Below are 15,134 nucleotides of genomic sequence, written 5' to 3' on the forward strand. Positions count from 1 at the left end.
GTTATTTGGTTACTTGCTTTAGATTATTATTATTTTGTTATTTGGTTACTTGCTTTAGATTATTATTATTTTGTTATTTGGTTACTTGATTTAGATTATTATTATTTTGTTAATTGGTTACTTGCTTTAGATTATTATTATTTTGTTATTTGGTTACTTTCTTTAGATCATTATTATTTTGTTATTTGGTTACTTGCTTTAGATTATTATTATTTTGTTATTTGGTTACTTGCTTTAGATTATTATTATTTTGTTATTTGGTTACTTGCTTTAGATTATAATTATTTTGTTAATTGGTTACTTACTTTAGATTATTATTATTTTGTTACTTGGTTACTTACTTTAGATTATTATTATTTTGTTACTTGGTTACTTGCTTTAGATTATTATTATTTTGTTAATTGGTTACTTGCTTTAGATTATTATTATTTTGTTAATTGGTTACTTGCTTTAGATTATTATTATTTTGTTACTTGGTTACTTGCTTTAGATTATTATTATTTTGTTAATTGGTTACTTGCTTTAGATTATTATTATTTTGTTACTTGGTTACTTACTTTAGATTATTATTATTTTGTTAATTGGTTACTTGCTTTAGATTATTATTATTTTGTTAATTGGTTACTTGCTTTAGATTATTATTATTTTGTTAATTGGTTACTTGCTTTAGATTATTATTATTTTGTTATTTGCTTACTTACTTTCCATTGTTCAAATTCCTACGTGTCGATTTTCTCTTACTCATTCAGCAACGTAATTCTTTGAAATCGATTTCTCTCTAAAATAAATATTAAATCGTAAACTAAACTCTTAAAATTCGTCGCTATATTTCTTGTAAACATAAAGAATACATAGATATTTCCTAGCCGATCGTATATCTTTTATCGATCCCGTTCTTCAACCAAGATTTTATTTCGTACAAAACAGTCATCCAAACTCACAAATTGACAAACCAATAACAGAAAAATCACACCGAAGAATCGAAAAGACGGCAACAGAAATTACAAGTAGAAGACGAATTAGATGAAAATCTTTCACACTCAAATACCGTAAACTGGTATTTGACGACATAAAGATCGACGAACTGAGAAATCGAAACAAGAATAACAAAAATTACAAATAAAATAGTAAAACATGCGAGATCGAAACAGAAACTGAAGATAATACAATTTAGCAAACATCGACTGCAGAAAGTTTGAAACGGTAACTAAGCCCATCTAAAAACCAGCCGTCGACTGCCCCATTAATTTATTTCGATCGAGGCTTTTTATGACGGCATAAACTACCCGCTCCATCTAGGAAGGAAGAAAAAAAATCTTAAAGCCCCTGATACTTCGCGAACTTCCTCTGTAAGAGGCGCGAAAGCTTTTTGCCTGGGAGACGTTTAACACTTTCGTTATTAGGTGTAGCCGGCCGGAAAGAAATATGTAATTACGAGTGAAATATGTGTTTGATTAACTTCCGAAAACGGAGTGGCGGTAGTGGGGCTCGGCAGTGATAGGGGGTCGGGGATAGTAGGGGGCCGAGCGCGAAGAAGAGGATCAAGGTTCGGGAGAAAGAGGGAAAGCGCAGGGTGGCAAGTGCGGAGTTGCCACCCTTCGTCAGCTGTCCTGTACGAGGCAGTCAGTACGCGTCGTGGCTTCGCCACGTGCTTCTCGTGTCTTCGGAAAGTTCGAAGTTCGGTGTGAACGGCGATCCCGCGATATCTCTTCGGTGATAATAAATTCTACGACATCCTCGGAAGCCCTCGCACCCCCGCCCAAACTTTCTTTTTCCGTGACTTCAGAATGCGACTGATCGAAAGACTGACAATTTTAATGGCATTCGTTATCTCCGCGTCGTGATGAAGGGATCGTTTGAGAGACGTCAATGGAGGCTCGAATGTGCGAAGATCGAGCGTAATCGGTGAGTTTGTTCGATTTTCGTGGACTTCTTAATTTCTGATCCTTCCCGATGACAAATATTTTCGATCGAAGTGTATCTGGAATTTCGTCTTTCATTTGTCAATGGAAGTTAGGCGTTGTTGTCGCTCTTTATAATGATCGTGGTGAACTTTACATCGTTCCATGGTCGTGGGAAAATTATCTTTTTCAATGTGTTCCGATGATCCCCGAAGCTGTTCTTCTGTGGATTACTCTTTTCATTCTAACGTTTTTAATACCGAGAACCTATTAAAAGGATTAATAATAATTGTGTTACATGAAAGGACTTTTTTCCGAATAATAATGCAAAATGAAGTGATTAAATTATGTTATTGAAGATGATTCGTTGACATACGTCAGTTGAAAGAATTTATTAGAAAATCCGTAATTGTCAATCACAGTTTTTAAATACTATTAATTAACCGCTATTGATTACCCGTGCTATGTTGTGCAGTGTAGTCATTATCTATGCTGGTTTGTGCCCAAATTTCGAAATTTGGGTACAGTGTCGATAGTAATTTGAAACTGGAAAGAACGCGTAATTCTGTGTATAAAAGGATAAATCAATAATTAAAATGAGTAGTACTTGAAGAATCGTAACGATCGGAGTTAATCGTCGTAACAGTTGCTGAAAAATTTAATGATGGTGATGAATTACGAATTACATCGAATTCACTTGTTAATTGTTCTGGACAGAGAGCTGGTTAAAAGAGTGAAATGAAGGTTGATTTTTCCGCAATTCGGTATTTGATGTGTAACTCATACAGCAAAGCAAATCGTTTTTGTTTCTTTTGTCGTTATTGTCATGCGAACCACTTGGAAAATTGCAGGGCTCTGCTAGCGAAATTTGTTTAGGATTAATGTAATTTTTATTGTGGTGCTTTTGAAGTTGTCGACGAGTGTCGAAACTATGAAAAACCATCTTTGAGTTTCAAGATAAATTTGCCAATGAAATTTCAAAAACTTCGCACTCGTTTTTGGCGTGGAAATCCGGAAAACGGAATTTCTCCTTTTTTTTTAGGTAACAAAATTTTATTTACAGTTTATACTATGCATACTTCATAGGATACGTCGTAAAATATTTTATATTTGAAAGAAGATTAACACCGTTCGCACCCAAAAGCCTGTTACTAAATTTCTTTTATACAATAACAACGAAAGAAACGATTGATAGTTAATATTGTGGATAAGTATTCTAAATAATACTATAAATAATTTACTGAGATATTATTGGGTTCGTGGAACAAAAAATTGAGCTTATATTTTTTGAAGGAAACAGAATATGGTAGAACTTTGATTACATAGAATCCTTGGTATCCAAATAATCTAGTGTGACACATTGTGCGTTCTACGCTCGCAAAGCATAGAATGTCCCAACTTCCATTAAACTATAGAACTATTTCTAGAATACAATAGCTTGATTTAACTTCGAACAGCTTTATCGTATATACATATAGAATGATCTATACACATATCCGTGCTGTTGCGAGATCTGTTATCTCGAAACACACATCGATAAACAGCCTTTCCAACGTGTCAACTACATCATGATCTAACAAGCAAAAATCGCATTAAATCGAGGAAGCGGAAAGTCTTGAAATATGATCTAATAGTTTCTTCTGAGATTATTATTTAAGTAAAAATTATATCGAGCTTCTTGCTTACATAGTTATTAAAATCATATTATTAAAAATATCGAAGTGTGAAAAATGGCACGCAAAATATAAATACTTAATTCCACGAATTTCACAACACTAACTTTTTGCAAAGTACGGCAGAGACTCTCTTATCTGGAGATTTATTTTTGCAAAATTCGGATACCAAAACATTATATTATCTAAAAATTTCATTCAAATTCTCTACTGAGTGATAATGTATAATATGATTAGAGATAACAGCTTTGTAAAAATAAGCGTTCGGGTAAAAGAGTCTCAATTGTACATAAATTAAACTCTATTTTCAGTAAATACACAAATTCCTTGCTACCTCTATTTTTTTATCTGCGAAATGGTGAAAGTGTAGCGGTTGAAATCTCCTGAATAGCTGAACGCTTACTCCGCCATTTTGAATATGAAGTATCAAAACTTCATACACAAGAAATTCACGCAATGAGACTAAATGTCCTCAAACTATTTCATCGAAATGGAATAGCAGTGAAATGTATTTTCTCTGTTTAGAGCTCTGGTAATATCTAAGTAAAATGTAAATTCATCTATTAACATGTTTATCATAACAAACAATTTATAAACGGTCTGTGATAACAGAAAGTTTCCCTATCGTACACGCACATATACGGAAACATGTGTTCGATTATAATGTAATGTAATGTAATGTTTGCACTTTGAACAATTGCGATTATTAATTTTAGTTTTACCGTTTTAAGCACATTAACGTTTCTTTTGACGTGCACGGTTTCCGTCGTGCACTGATTAGCAATCATTAACACATTTGTCTAGTACACATGTATTCGAATTCACAGCATTTATACAGGATAGAGCATTTGAAACAGTTTTTTTTTTTGAGGTTAACTCGTTTGTCTTGAAACACTTGCGCTGGAAAAACGTGTCACGCACGCCGAGATGACGTTCTGGACAAAAGTTGCTTGGTGACAATAATATATAATATAATATATAATATAATAATAATATATATAAATATATATATAAATATAATATATATAAATAATAATATATAATATATAATATATAATATGGTGACAATAATTTTGTGATGGGTGGAGGCATAGATGACATATAAAGGTCAAACCTATTGCCTTAAATACAATGGTGTACTTTTTATTCTAGAATCTTATTCTACGTGAAAACGGAGTAAAATTTTTGTCCGAAGCATTTTTCTGTAGGAACTTTAGCTTTTATGATATTGATGTTTGATAACACTTTTGTTAATATACTTACACCGACGCTGTTAACGAAGATGTTCAAGTTTGCACCTGTGCCCCTCGATATCATAAAAGCTAAAGCTCCTACAAGAAAATGCTTCGGACAAAAATTACTCCGATTTTACGTAGAATAGGCTTACAGATCAGAAGGTATACCAATGTATTTAAACAATCCCATCACAAAAATATTATTAACATATAATATGCTCCTTGATACCGAGCAACTTTTGTCTGCAACATTTTTTTCTATCGTTAAAGACGAACTCTTTTTTCAGTTATTTAGGTGAGCTAAAATCTGTTTTAAATGACTCACTCTGTATAATATAGTATTATCACTATTTTATGAAATAGAAACGAATGAACGGAGATATTGTAACATATATATATATATATATATATATATATATATATATATATATATCACTAAATTTCATAAAATAGTGATATTATTATATTATACAGAGTGATATATATATAGTTATATTATATTATTATATAATTATTTTATTATTATATATTATATTATACATAGTGATATATATATATATATATATATATATATATATATATATAAAATATAATAATATCACTATTTTATGAAATTTAGTGATATATACATATATGTTACAATATCTCCATCATTCGTTTCTATTTCATAAAATAGTGATATTATATTACATATAAATAATTATACATATGTGTATATGTATAATTAGAACAAACAGTAGATAAACATAGTATAAATAGCACATGAAATGATGGGTGATAATATAGTGTAACTCTTGTAAGTTGGGTGACATAGGCGTCTGTTGCCCCGAAAAGATCATCGAAAATTTGAAGATGGTTGGGGATTATTCATTGGCGACGCTGATGAAATATTGATGGCGTCGAGGCTCGCCTCAGGAAGAAAGAGTGCTATTTAGTTCGTTGTAAACCGGCGCTGATTTATCGTGTCAGGAGTAAAGACGTTTCGTTATGCGAAAAAGAGTGCCACTTAGGTGTTACCAAGCAATTCCCTACGAGACTTATCGTCCTTCGATGCGGTGACAGTAATTCGCCAGAGGGAAATAAATTCGCGGCATCTTCTCCCGTTACACATCGTTCCCGGGGCAAAAAATGACCGAGTGCATGTAAAATATTTTATTAATTCGACTACGCGAGGCACTTTGCTAGCGGCATGCGCTTAATAACGTAACATATTTTCTAAAAGAACGTTGTCCCGAAGACCATTTTAAGATAGATAAATTGTTAACAACACACGGCATCTAGCCTCGCATAATTTCATAGTTATAGGATAAACCTAACTTTATTTTTAACGTTTACTTCGTTGAATTATCGTTCGAATTCGAAATTCATCGTAATTATCGTTCGAACGTTTTCTGAACTTTCTGTTCAAGCACATAGGATTATTATAATTAAATTCCATTAATACGATTGCCGTTATAATTACAAATCCCGCATGAAATGTGTAATAATTAATATTTTGCGGATCAAACGCTTCGAGTTGAAACTCCGATTTTGTTCTATGGAGAACGATCGAATACATTGTGACTATATTATCAATCGATGAAAGGTGGTTCTTTTATACAGTTACGAATAAACTATAGATTTCGAGTATTAATGTCGAAGAAAAGGAAACTACTGTATACATTTCATTATGTACTTTAATTTCGTTCCTAATTGCTCCAAATTAGGAATACAGTAAATTCTCCCCAATCTTCCTTCAGCTTCTAAAGAAAAATGGACAATTTTGGAAGAGGCGATACGATTATTCGAGCCACGCGGCTCACTTTTATAGTTGCCGATTGTTAACAATTATAAAAACCAGTTGCAAGACTCGAATAATCGTATCTTCTCTGACCAAATTGTCATTTTTTGTTTACAAGCTGAGGACAAATTAGAGAGAATTTACTGTACACAAATTCGTTACACGATTAATAAAAACGGATTTAAATTTTCCTAAAAGTTCCTTCAATTTTACTGAATGCTAGTACTGAAAAAGAAACGAAGTTACTTTTCAATTTCTGGGTTAGCGTCTATATGACAACTTTTATCAGGAATAGTATGGAAAATATATACGAACCGCCCGTATTCGGTCAAACGAAACGAAGACGTGGGTTACACCAGTAATTAGAAAGTTTTATTATAAAAGTTGTATTCGCCATTGAGAGATCTTTCTGTATTGTCAAGAATTAGGTCGGGGTACCCTATTCGGTCCCTTCGGCGATCAGTTTTAAAGCGCACTTTTCGCTCGCAACACATCGACGTTGCTCAACCGAACTTTCAGTTTCCATGCAGTTCAATTAAACGACATCGGGACATCCCCCCCTCGCGTTCTAAGATTTTACTGCGATGAATTTCTTTTAATGGACAAAGTTTCCACAATCGTGACGAAATAAACATCCACCAGTTATCTCCGCGTAGGTACATTAATGTGGCCCTCAACTGCGAGCAACGAAAATCTATTTCTGAAACACTTTCCCTGTTCTCTTTTCGGTATACAAATTCTTCCTAATTTTCCTTCAGCTTGTAAACAAAAATCGACAACTTGGGAAGAGGGGATACGATTATTCGAGCCTCGCGAGTCCGTCAAATTATGCAAAATGCTACCTTCTATTCGTTTGTAGGTTTGTAGATAAAATAATTTTTCATGCAGAAAGTCTATTTTATAATTGTTGACGATCGGTAACTATAAAAACAAGCCGCAAGGCTCGAATAATCCTATCTCTTATTTCCAAATTGTCCATTTTTGTGCACGATCTGAGCATCAATTGGGGAGAATTTACTGTAATTGTAGCTATTAAGACTCCAGAAAACAATACGTGTAATAATTCAAACTTACACAATTAACCAATAATTTCGTCTCGAAATCTTTGTAGATTTAATTAAGTTATGATCCTGAAGTTCAAAACAATCGGGTTAGTGAGATACCGTACAATTTTTTCATCGAGTAATTATAAAGAATTGCTAGCAGTTAAATTAGCGTTAGAGTCATTGGCAGGCAATTTCCATGATCGTCAAATTTTTTTAACGATTAACGACACCGTCAGCTTTGTCATATATAAGTAAAATAGGTGGTATACGAATTGTACGATAGTCAGCTTACAGTAAGTTATCAAACGACATTTGGCAATGGACAGTGGAAAGAAAAATTTGTATGTTGCGTCTTATATCGTGTCATCGAACAACATGCGCACGGGATCGGCTGTCGAGGATACAAAAATGGGGACACAAAAATCGATTTATTCACTTCACAAAAACGCAGGAGATGTGAACAATTTGAACGAAAATCCATCCTCAAGCCAAGTACCTACGTTTGATAGTAGGCAAAATACCAGGGAAGCCTTCATAAAGAGGGATATACTACCCATTGTAGCAGTGAACATTGTTCTATCAACTTTAGCTACGGAAACGGTTAAACAATATAATTTAGTCTTGCTGAAACAGTGGCAGCACTGTGAAGCGACTAATTCGGAATTTTATGAATCTGCAAGAAGTAGCCTGCTTAAGTTTTTATCACAGAGGTTTGAGATTTCTCAAAGATTTCTCAAGATTTCTGTTCCAAGCAATTTTCAGTATTTCGAAGCAATTTTATTTGTATACATTAGAATGCAATGCGGTACAAAAAAGGTCCGCCAGGCAACATTTAACATTGCTATCCTCTCTAAACAACTATATTTGTCATCGAACGAACGAGGCGAATGAAATATAATTAACCGATCGAACAAATCTACCAGCGTGTATCTGTTTTATTATTTATATTAATTTAACCTGCAAGAAGCAGTCTCCTTAAGTTTTTATCACAAAGGTTTGAGATTTCTCAAAGATTTCTCCAGATTTCTGTTCCAAGCAATTTTCAGTATTTCGAAGCAATTTTATTTGTATACATTAGAATGCAATGCGGTACAAAAAAGGTCCGCCAGGCATCATTTAACATTGCTATCCTCTCTAAACAACTATATTTGTCATCGAACGAACGAGGCGAATGAAATATAATTAACCGATCGAACAAATCTACCAGCGTGTATCTGTTTTATTATTTATATTAATTTAACCTGCAAGAAGTAGTCTCCTTAAGTTTTTATCACAAAGGTTTGAGATTTCTCAAAGATTTCTCAAGATTTCTGTTCCAAGCAATTTTCAGTATTTCGAAGCAATTTTATTTGTATACATTAAAATGCAATGCGATACAATGAAGTTCGACAGGCAACAAATCTACATGCGTGTATCTGTTTTATTATATTAACGCGCGTATCTTATGGAAGCATGCGTTGTTATATTGTATCGAAAGTGCGTAGTTTTCTTACAATGTGTACAGTAATGTCTCCCTTACTGACGCTCAGATTGTCCACTAAAATGGATACTTTGGGAAGAGGAGATACGATTATTCGAGCCTTACGGCTCGTTTTTATAATTGTGGACAATTTATAACTATAAAAATAAACCGCAAGGCTCGAATAATCGTATCTCCTCTTCCCAAATTCTCCATTTTTGTGGTTAATCTGGACGTCAATTAGAGAGACATTATTGTACATCAAACATGTTATCGCGAAATTGTTTCTTCTCGTAGAAAGATAGATCGGCGCATATTTCGAACTTGCTCCTAATCGTCGAAGTTGTGGAACTGCAACTTAGATAACTGTTATTAAGTCACGTTGAATGATACTTCTAGTTTTATGAAAGTTTAGGTGCTCTTAACATTTTTCTTCCGAGCATCGGCATGATGATAACATCGTAAACCTGCAAAGAATATATATCGTTATTTATTTACTATTACTACCACTACTATTACTACTACTACTTTACTGCTACTGGAACATCGACTATCGTGTATTTATGAATAAATGGTAAACCGAACGTTAATTACTTCGAAGTAAGCGATTAAATTTTGGAAACGAGGGAAGCGTTAGAGAGCCGATGTATTGCAGCTTTTGGGCATTGTTATTTCTTATATTTGCACTTACTTCTGCTAATGGCGAGGTTCCTAACGCATATGTTATTGCATTAACAACGTCGGCGACACGTAAAGTTCTCGCATCGTTAAGATCACGAAGGTCCAATCCCTTTATTAGCATATCAGTCATCACTGGTCCAGGGCTGATATTCTACTCAAATATAAAGAACACATTATACGTAACCTTGACATAACACATTATATCTACTGAAATTCTTATAATATCATAGGTTCTTCTTGAAGTTAGGATATCGGTAGTTGCTACTATAAACTGCGAGAAATACAGTAACGTCTCTCTAATTGACGCTTAGATTGTCCACAAAAGTGGACAATTTAGGGAGGAAGAGATGCGATTATTCTCGATCCTTGCGGGTCATTTTTATAGTCACGAATTGTCAACAACTATAAAAACGAGTTTGCAAGGCTCGAATAATCGTATCTCTTATTCCCAAATTGTCCATTTTTGTGCACAATCTGAGCGTCAGTTAGGGAGATATTACTGTAGATCGAACGTACACAATGCCGAAATATCTTTGATACCCCTCGGAGATGACAGAAACAGCGTTGGTTGAAAACAGTTCGGTATTACGCTACGTTAACGATGAAAGTAAACAAAACAGAGACAGTTCGATCAAATTCGGCGTTTCAGGAGACATCAACCATCGCTACATCCGGTATCTCGAAGAAGGAACTTCGTGATTCAGAATGTTAAAAATGTCAAAACTATGTATACGATGCGTTAAAATGTTGAAAATAATTGAGCAGGAGATTAAATTCGAGCGAGTTCGCCGAACGAATATTAGGAGGATCAAATGAGCTGTTTATTTTGCAAGTGGCATAAGTCACTTTTTTTTTTTTAAATGAAAAGAAACCGTTCAATTGTAATTAGTGTTACCATTAACGCGATTTTTTTGAAAAAGTGACTTATGCCACTTTCAAAATAAACGGCTCAAATATCACGTTAGTTCGCACCGCAGCTTGTTTCCATTTCCTTATGAGCAGAAGACCATTTTACGATGTAATCTTTATGGAAAATGATGGCCAGGGGTTATATGATTGTAATTAATCTATAGCGATTTTGTAATGCTCGTATGAAATGAAATAATTAAGTTCGATTTATTTTCATACACTTTAAATAAGATTTTTAAATAAAACGGCTCAAGATATATTCTGGGATTCTTATTGCGACATATTCGTCAGATAGTACATTTTGATACTGTTGAAACATCTTTTGCAAAAAGTTGCGAACTTCAGGGTCATTCAACAAAATATGTAGCCATAGCCGGTCAACAACTTTGTATACGCGGACATTCACTTATAGAAACAAGAATTTCTTTTATGAAATCATATAAATCTTTTATGCAAATCGATGAATCTTCCTTGACAAATTATTAACCGGTTAGCTGTGGTTGACGAGTATACTCGTCCTGGAGAAATGACAATATTTTGTGACACGACGAGTATACTCGTCGTGCATAAGAAATAGTGACCATTGGCTATTGAAACTGTAATTTTATGGAAAACAAAAACATGTTCTCAAATTTCAAGATGTTCAGAATATTTTTAGGCCAATCCTGCACGAAGTTGTTTACATTGTTATAAAAATAAAATTCGAAAAGAATCAAGGTATCGGTGTTCGACGTGCAAAGTGCCATTATATATTGTTCCTTGCTCTGCTAAATACCACTCTCTCTACAGCAGCAATTTGAATTTTTAACTTTTATAAGTATTCGATTATCCCTGGGTTTTTCGTTTATTATGTATATGGTATATGTTAACGTCAAGTGAATAAGTAAATATTAGTAATAAAATTGTTAATTTTATCAAATAAAACCGTCTTTTTCACCCAATATTTTAACAGCGACACTTACATTGTGTTCGACGAGTATACTCGTCGTCGCTTGATTCTCGCGACACATATAGGTGCCGCGCTCTGAAATGGAGGCGCCACAGCTAACTGGTTAAGGCATTTTGGTCGAAAATTGATTAGCTTAGAAGTTACGATTTTTGTCCCGGATGCTCGTATAAGCGCCGCACTGTGCGCCGACAGCTATTAACGGAACATTTACTGACGACCGGTTGTGCCGGTCTTCTCACTTTGCTTCGATACGTTTTCAGTGAAACAATGAATCCGATCCCATTCGGACAAATGAATTGAAATCTTACCGTTACTTTGATCTTTAAATCAGCCAATTCAATTTCGTGACGAAGTTCGATAGCTAAAGCAGTCAAGGCATATTTACTAGCACAGTACATGCCAACTGGAATCGATACCATCTCCGCATTGTGACCAGCGATGCTAGAAATAGTAACACAGAGATTTGATTTTACGCATTTTTTGTATACGCATCATTACGTACCTACTGATGTTAACGATATGTCCGTCTATACCGCGTTTCTTCATCAATTTTATAGCTTCTCGTGCACAGACACCAGGGGCTACAATATTCGTGTCCAATATTCTGTGATATTCATCCGCAGTCGTGTCTGTAACATAATATTCATTGTTCATTTCGGCGTTCGTCGATCAAAAATTTTCTATCGAAACTGTAAATCTTGCGAATTTTCCACAAACGTTTTCTAGGACACACAGTTTCTATCTTTCGCGGAGGAAATTACATTAACGTCTCTCTAATTGACGCTCACATTGTGCAGAAAAATGGACAATTTGGGAAGAGGAGATACGACTATTCGAGCCTCGCGGCTCGTTTTTGTAGTCGCCGATTGTTAATATACATGAATTTATACCAATGAAAAGACTATATTTATGTAGGCATCTCGCCTTCTGCATTATAATATACACATGGATTAAGATATTTATTGACTCATTTTCTATGAGAGAGCCACTATAGTTTCAGCAACTTTAAAGCAAAAAATGCGAAGATTATGTAGAAGTAATTTTGACAGGCTGGATAGCTTCAGTATTAAAAGAACGGTTGATTGACACCTTAACAGTGGTACGACATGATTAGAGCAATAAGTATCGCTTTGTTTTGGTCCGAACACGTTTTGAACAAAGTGTATACAGTAATGACTCTCTAATTGACGCTCGGATTATCCACAAAACTGGACAATTTGGGAAGAGGAGATACGATTATTCGAGCCTTGCAGTTAGTTTTTATAATTACCGTTTGTCAACAATTATAAAAATCAAGTCGCAAGGCTCGAACAATCGTATCTCCTCTTCCCAAATCGACCATTTTTGTGGACAATCTGAGCGTCAATTAGAGAGACATTACCGTATAGCGACGTCGAGAAATTCGCAAGTTTCGAACGAGGCTGTGCATCCTTGAGTTAAAATGAAGATCATCATCAGTGCAGCGGTTATTGACCGTGACTTCTGCGAAGATGCATCAACCTACGAGCCAATTTGTTATACAGTGTGTCCAGTATCGAACAGCGAAGTTTTGGTAGCAAAAAAGCTTACAATTTCTCCATATTTCACATCTCATCAAATGAAATTCACACTTTCGAAATTTGCGATGCTGAGAAACGATTCGCCGAAATGAAAAGATAGCGATTCGGGGAACGGTGAATTTTACCAATGATCTTCGACACATCGGCAACTCCGGCATTGTTAATCAAGATATCCGCTCCGTCAAGTTTCTCGTCGATCCATTTGAACGCTTTTACGATGTCTTCTTCTTTCCGGAGATCGCACACGATCGGGAAGAATTTATCCTTGCCGAGTTGGTCGGTTAGCTCCTCAAGTCTCTGTCCTCTTCTCGCGAGGCCCACCACCTTGACGGACTCCTTGGTGAGTGCCCTTGAAATCGCAGCCCCTATGCCGGCGCTCGCGCCTGTCACCACCGCTACTTTGCTGGCCCAACGATTCATGCTTCTTGATTCTGTATTACAGACTGTCCAACTCCGCTGTTCATCGACCCGTTTTATGGACACGCCATACTTTCTGAATATCGTGCATCCAACTACTGTCATTGCGTCATTGAGATTACTCATTACGATAAGGGATGTCCGTCAAATTATGCAAAATGCTACCTTCTATTTGTTTGTAGGTTTGTAGATAAAATAATTTTTCATGCAGAAAGACTATTTTATAATTGTTGACGATCGGTAACTATAAAAACGAGCCGTAAGGCTCGAATAATCGTAATCTCCTCTTCCCAAATTGTCCATTTTTGTGCACGATTTGAGCATCAATTAGGGAGAATTTACTGTAATTGTAGCTATTAAGACTCCAGAAAACAATTCGTGTAATAATTCAAACTTACACAATTAACCAATAATTTCGCCTCGAAATCTTTGTAGATTTAATTAAATTATGATCCTGAAGTTCAAAATAATCAAGTTAGTGAAATACCGTACAATTTTTTCATCGAGTAATTATAAAGAATTGCTAGCAGTTAAATTAGCGTTAGAGTCATTGGCAGGCAATTTCCATGATCGTCAAATTTTTTTAACGATTAACGACACCGTCAGCTTTGTCATATATAAATAAAATAGGTGGTATACGAATTGTACGATACTCAGCTTACAGTAAGTTATCGAACGACATTTGGCAATGGACAGTGGAAAGAAAAATTTGTATTGTTGTCTTATAGCGTGTCATCGAACAACATGCACACGGGATCGGCTGTCACGCATTCCTTTGAGTTATTGAAATTACTCTGCGATAAGAGATGGCCGTCAAATTATGCAAAATTCTACCTTCTTATCGCTCACGGGTAAAAATAATCCTGTACAATTTATGCTAATTCCTCAATTTTAATTACTTCATAAATATGAAGATCTACATGATGGAAATACTTTTTTTTTATATCGATAGAAACAGAATCTCCCTAGGATAACAAAATTGTGCGGCTAAAATAGCTAGAACTGTCAACGATCTAAGTGACCATTTTGATAACCTAAATATGAGCCGTTTATTTTGAAAGTGGCATAAGTCACTTTGTTTTTAAGTCGAGATATTTAAGGGTTTGCGTTTTAACACGTTTAAAAATATGGATGCTAACTTTCGAGAAGATTTACTTGTATTTGTTATCTCAGGATACTGATATTTTTCTCAGTATAAATAATTACGTATAAACATTAAAAAATCACCACTTTTCATTACGGTAAAGTGACTTGAGCCGCTTTCAAAATAAATAGTTTAGAAAAATGACTGACATATATTAATTTTGTCCGACGTATTTTACTGAAGTGATGTTTTGAAAGGACAGTGATTTACTAAAATTGTTGAATAAATTACATATATAATAATAATTTATACCATGAACATATTTAATATAAAGGTTTGATTTAAGTATTTTTTATTTTAATATTCATAAAATACAAAAATAATTAGTACATTTTGAAACATAAGTATAAATAATTTATATGAAAATACATCAGTTCAATT

At 34.4% G+C, this 15,134-nt stretch overlaps 2 protein-coding genes across 3 annotated transcripts in view; one reads left to right on the top strand and one right to left on the bottom strand.

Annotated features, from left to right (window-relative positions):
* Window positions 1–1,594: 1,594 nt before the first annotated feature.
* Window positions 1,595–15,134, top strand: part of Grd (GABA-gated ion channel) — a 76,326-nt gene continuing 62,786 nt past the window's right edge. For both annotated transcript variants that reach the window (XM_076520834.1, XM_076520835.1), the window contains exon 1: window positions 1,595–1,905. The gene's annotated coding sequence lies outside the window, so the exon portion shown is untranslated. The remainder of the gene's footprint in view (window positions 1,906–15,134) is intronic.
* Window positions 8,865–13,647, bottom strand: LOC143259298 (farnesol dehydrogenase-like). Its single transcript, XM_076520832.1, has 5 exons — window positions 13,318–13,647; window positions 12,136–12,262; window positions 11,942–12,074; window positions 9,786–9,926; window positions 8,865–9,561 (listed from the first exon to the last, which is right to left on the bottom strand). The coding sequence occupies exons 1-5, from the start codon at window positions 13,610–13,612 to the stop codon at window positions 9,496–9,498; spliced, it is 762 nt and encodes a 253-aa protein (XP_076376947.1). The 5' UTR covers window positions 13,613–13,647; the 3' UTR covers window positions 8,865–9,495.

The sequence above is a fragment of the Megalopta genalis genome, chromosome 4 (assembly GCF_051020955.1).
Source record: "Megalopta genalis isolate 19385.01 chromosome 4, iyMegGena1_principal, whole genome shotgun sequence".
Taxonomy (NCBI): domain Eukaryota; kingdom Metazoa; phylum Arthropoda; class Insecta; order Hymenoptera; family Halictidae; genus Megalopta; species Megalopta genalis.

What these genes read in the sequence shown, in the direction of transcription:
- LOC143259298 (XM_076520832.1), bottom strand. Translation starts at nt 13,612, where the DNA reads ATGAATCGTTGGGCCAGCAAAGTAGCGGTGGTGACAGGCGCGAGCGCC. An exon ending in CATATCGTTAACATCAGTAG is followed by an intron (nt 12,075 to 12,135) that starts GTACGTAATGAT and finishes TACTATTTCTAG; the next exon opens with CATCGCTGGTCACAATGCGG. An exon ending in ATTTAAAGATCAAAGTAACG is followed by an intron (nt 9,927 to 11,941) that starts GTAAGATTTCAA and finishes ATATTTGAGTAG; the next exon opens with AATATCAGCCCTGGACCAGT.